Source organism: Exserohilum turcica, assembly GCF_000359705.1.
Source record: "Exserohilum turcica Et28A unplaced genomic scaffold SETTUscaffold_17, whole genome shotgun sequence".
In the NCBI taxonomy this organism is placed as follows: Eukaryota; Fungi; Ascomycota; class Dothideomycetes; order Pleosporales; family Pleosporaceae; genus Exserohilum; species Exserohilum turcicum.
The window spans coordinates 493006-497698 of NW_007359992.1; the positions used below are offsets into that span (position 1 = coordinate 493006).

A 4693-nucleotide genomic window follows, 5' to 3' on the forward strand; every position below is an offset into this window, starting at 1 on the left:
CTGATAGAAAATTGACGAGTTTTGATGAAAGATTTCTGCTTAAAAGTTGGTGTGTGTAAGATTACTACTAAAATTGATATAAAACTCATAAATTTCTTAGATCTACATTTTATAGCTTGTTACTTGTGAATAGATAGTTTGTATATTTCTTATTGTCCTTGTCGATCACTATGTCCCAAGTGGAGCGGCAGCGGGAGACTACCGGTACACTATGATATAATTGGCCTTTGTCGGCGAGCATATGCAGCCGCATCATGATCACTTATGATTTCCGTCATGGATTTGATGCAGCATGCAGCAGGTGTATGCCTGCAGGAGGTAACTGTCCTGTTTTCTTCTGCTATGCTGTCACGGCTCTTGCAATAGGGACCGCCAGCCCTTGTGCCGATGCATAAGATTGCGCTCACTACCACAGCCTACCCATCTCTATTTTCCATACAAAAACCATACTTACATCCGTAAACAAGATGGTCTTCGGTCTTCTCTCTCTCGTCGCAACAGTTCCTTTAACAGCATCGTCCGTCTTGACGCTCCAAGAGCAAGCCGAGAAGAATGATAGCGATGGCCCTAGCTCGGAATGGAAATACGAAAAATGCCATATACGATGTCGAGCAACCAAAAGGACGCCAGAGGACCGCAAACAAATGTTCCAGGACAGCCGCGTAGTGATTTGCGAAGGCCGACTATACGTTCAGCTGTCCACATACCAAGGACCGCATCTCCATCCCTTCTCTGGCTACTACCTACCATTCCCCCACTCCAATTTCGACGGCATTGTCTCCACAATTTCAGACAATCCTCCACAGTTAAACTGGGTATATCTAGACACCAACTCCGACATCTTCCACTTCAGCCATGGATTGCGGGTAGAGGCGGAAGAAAGGCTGCCCGGGCCATGGGGTGCCCGCGTCTGCTCCGATGGCGAAAAGCGATATCTATTCGAGAACTGGGAAGGCTTCCTCGCCGTGGAAGATGAAAACAAGCCCGGCTTATGGAAGCTCTGCTTTGACAAGCACGACAATGGGCTCGAGGGTAAAATACGAACAGGCCAAAGGACAGTAGAAGTGGAGCTCATACGCGAGGAAATGCAAGACTAGTATCATGATGCGTAGACTGCTCCTTTATTATTCAACTGTAGTACGTTCCTGTGAAGTCTGCATATTCGCCTGGATCCAGTTAGACAGCAGATTGTGGAACGGCCCGTTCATCCCGTGAGACAACAAGGGGCGCAGCAGCAAGCCGTAAGCCGTGTTTATCTCAGCTGCGAGTCGTGGAACAGGGGCGTTGTTAATCCAGGTATCCGAGACATCCGAAAGACTGCTTTCGCAAATTGATAAGAACATGTGCATAAATAATATGGCTGTGACTACAATACTATGTATATTGTGCTTGGTTGATAGTAACATATCTTTGATACTTGCTTAACAGGACACTAGCAGTTGGCATAGCAATTATATTAGTGCATGAAATGGCATGGAGCGATTGATTGAGATGGTGATTTACTCGCAATTGAAATGGTCATTAAACTGGCGCACATCAGTTGAAAAAAGTAGACAGTGACTAAGATAGATGTTGATATGATGACTGATCGGGCTATTGAATGGGCAAGTTGATTGACAAGCGATTGTGATAGAATAGGGCGATTGAACTGGCGGTTGAGATGGGCATAGCGATTGACTGGGCGATGTAAATCGTAAGCTAATTAGCCTAGACGTCAACCTAGCAATTAACATACTACACCTTATTAAGCAGTATAGTGTAGTAAACCTAGTCATCAAGCTAGTAAATATAAAGGTGGAAGGGTCAAAGTAAAGAAACTTAGAATGCGGCTGACGCGTGTTCTCCGGCGATCCCGACCTGACGGAACTGACGTCGACACTAGCCTCACATTAAACAATCCAGCTTCAGCTTGCATAGTGGGGTGTTTACCCTGACTCTACACGGTCATGCTATTACCTGTAGTTATTCTCTGACTCGCTCTATCTTTGTTTGAATTGCTAACTTCTTACGGTGTTTCGAGTACCTTTTTCTCGGCAACCCTCATCATATGCGATTGCGTTCCCCTCTTCATTGTGTGATTAAAGTGCGGAACGTATGGGTACATTGAAACTCTAGTTTTACGCATCTAATTACTCAACAGTTCTAGCCACCGCAAGGTCATCGGGCCAATGATCAGTCTCGTTATCACTGTTGGCATGGCTGTAAGGACGGTTTTCTCGCGCAAGCTTCGGCCCACATCTTTCATATTTTTTGCTAGCTGGTATCACTCTTATACTACTCCTACGCAACTAATACAGACAAGAGGTGGGATAGTTGCCGCTTTAGCTACAGCTTATAGTTGGGTTACATTTCACGTGTTTCATTCATCAGTTTATCCTAGTTTTTTACCACCACCGTAGCCTGTCGCCACCACGGAGGCTGCCTACTGCTATAACCATCTAACTACAGTTTGCATACCAGCCACCATATTCGTTGTAGGTGCTCATGATGCAACCATTGCCATTAGATTTGCAAGCAAACCCCTATCAGCCTATTAGCAGTGTTGCTTGTCTCGTAAGAAATGTTTATCATACTTTACGGCATGTCTGTGGTTCGGGCGCATCAGTAGGTGGTGGGTAATTTGCCACCATGCACTTTCCTTCGACCACATCTGACTCAGGGTTTACAAAGCATTGTGTCTAGAATAGTATTAGAGTAGGTAAGGTTTTACTAGGCGCAAAGGGATAACTTGCCCACCACTCGATAGTCGGATCCGGTTTAGGGGCAACCTGCGGTTCAGGAACAGGATTTCCATAGGCTATAAGGGCTGAGGCTAATAAGAGAGGAATAGAAAATAACATCTTTAAGGCAGTATAAATTGTTTAGAGAAAACGGCTGATAGTAGATAAACTTGACTAGATACCTGTAGCTGAGTATTTATGCGTAATAAACACAAAAATAGTTTTCTTTTCATTATTTATAGTGCGGCATTTAATCTTAAAAGACGCGCACACGATATAGCGCTTACTACTCTCTTGGCTTTTTAGTACACTTTTTGTAACGATGTTACAACTTCGCCAAGTATTAAGCCAATCCTAGAGCTAGATTAGAGGAAGTACCTGCCGCCCTTTATTAGCCATTCGCCCGAGGTTGGATCCGAATTTGGACCTAACTAGGATAGGTATATATTAAGACACTCCCTATAGCTAGCTCTATAGACTTTTGATATCCTTTCGTACAAGGCCTATAGGTGGCTTGTTAAATCTAGGCTCTTTGTGATCCCACGCACTCCTATATGCCTCTAAGTGATCCTACAACTAAAATAGATCTAACCTGCCTTACCTGCGCCGTTACATTATATTAAAAGTCTCGTCCTAGCTAGTAACGGCTTCTAAACAATATCGCAGCTGTTTGTTTAAGATCACGTCTAAGCCCTAAAGTTATCTAGAACTAATCTAAGTACTTACACAATTATATCTAACATTCATTTTAGGCAGGATCCTATAGATCTCCTATTAACTAAGGCCTTTAGGTTTAGAACTTCTACGCTCCTCGCGAGGCAGATTACTTTAGAAAAGTCGCGTAGAGTGCGCTAAGGTAGAGACATAGAGACTACTAATAACCTATTAACCTTAGAGGCAATCGCTAATAGTTAACCTTACAAGAACTAGAGGTTCTAAGGAATCCCCCTAGAAATTAGTTTAAATACAGGACTAAACTATTCTAGAGAAGAAAGCTAGCAAGATGCTAGCCTAGGAATCTCTAGAGACTTCACCACCATAGGAAGTAGAAGACAAAGACAATTTGGAGCCAGAGCTCTCTATAAAGGACGTCTGTAACGGGCTGAACGCCCTTTGGATAGCTCCTCGATGGAATCTCGGGCCAAGCTGCGCGCGCACCATCTGAACTACGTTCAGACCGAGCAGCGCTTAGACAACGCGCTCAGATACTCCGGCATAACCTTTCTCTGATAAGTAAATAAACACCACGTAAGCAGAGTAGATAGCTCCTTATTGAATACAACCTCTTGTATACCTCGCGATTGCTCCCTAGAGCGCAGCCCCTTACATTTTATATTCAATCCCAATTAGACATAAGCCTTAGGCAGACTATCTTCTAACTAAGTTTTAGAGCGTGTTGTTAGTGCGAGCTAGTAACACGAAGTTAGTGCTGTAATAGGTACGAAAGGCCTTCAGTGCAGCGAGAAGGTAGACCGTCGTAAGACAGTACACCTAGGGCAGAGCTTCGCAGGAAGTTCAGCCGTGAGAGACAGTAGGCGATTTAGTCGCCCGGGACCTGTCTAGGAAGTCCTACCATGTCTTGGAAAGCCGAGCCGTAGGCGCAACGTCGCGTGATAAACTACCTAAAGGCCACTCGGGCCTAGCGTACAGTTAGCTAGAAGCGGACGTTGTAGTGAGAAGTCCTGTCGATCCTCTATTGGACAGGGTGCAGGCCGTGCGATTACTCTCAATCAGAGACAAGATCCCACGAGCGAGACGGCAAGACGCGAGTCTTCCTAGGGACGCGACACGACAGCAGCCAAACGCTGTTCAGAACTAGCTAGAAGAGAAGTACGGCCGAAGGTAAGCCCTACTAGTCCTCACCAACAAGGAGTAGGCCGCAGTCAAGGACTGCGCGAGCGGATCGAAGAGCGACCGGAAGCCCTGCATATTAGCAGGCAAAGAACGAGACGTCCAAAACGAATTAGGCAATG

General features: G+C 45.1%; 1 protein-coding gene across 1 annotated transcript; it reads left to right on the plus strand.

Annotated features, from left to right (window-relative positions):
- Window positions 1-467: 467 nt before the first annotated feature.
- On the plus strand, window positions 468-1097 carry SETTUDRAFT_108499 (uncharacterized protein; the record flags this gene model as incomplete). The annotated part of the gene is made up of 1 exon (XM_008026297.1): window positions 468-1097. One exon carries the CDS (start codon window positions 468-470, stop codon window positions 1095-1097), a length of 630 nt encoding a protein of 209 aa, XP_008024488.1.
- Window positions 1098-4693: the final 3596 nt, after the last annotated feature.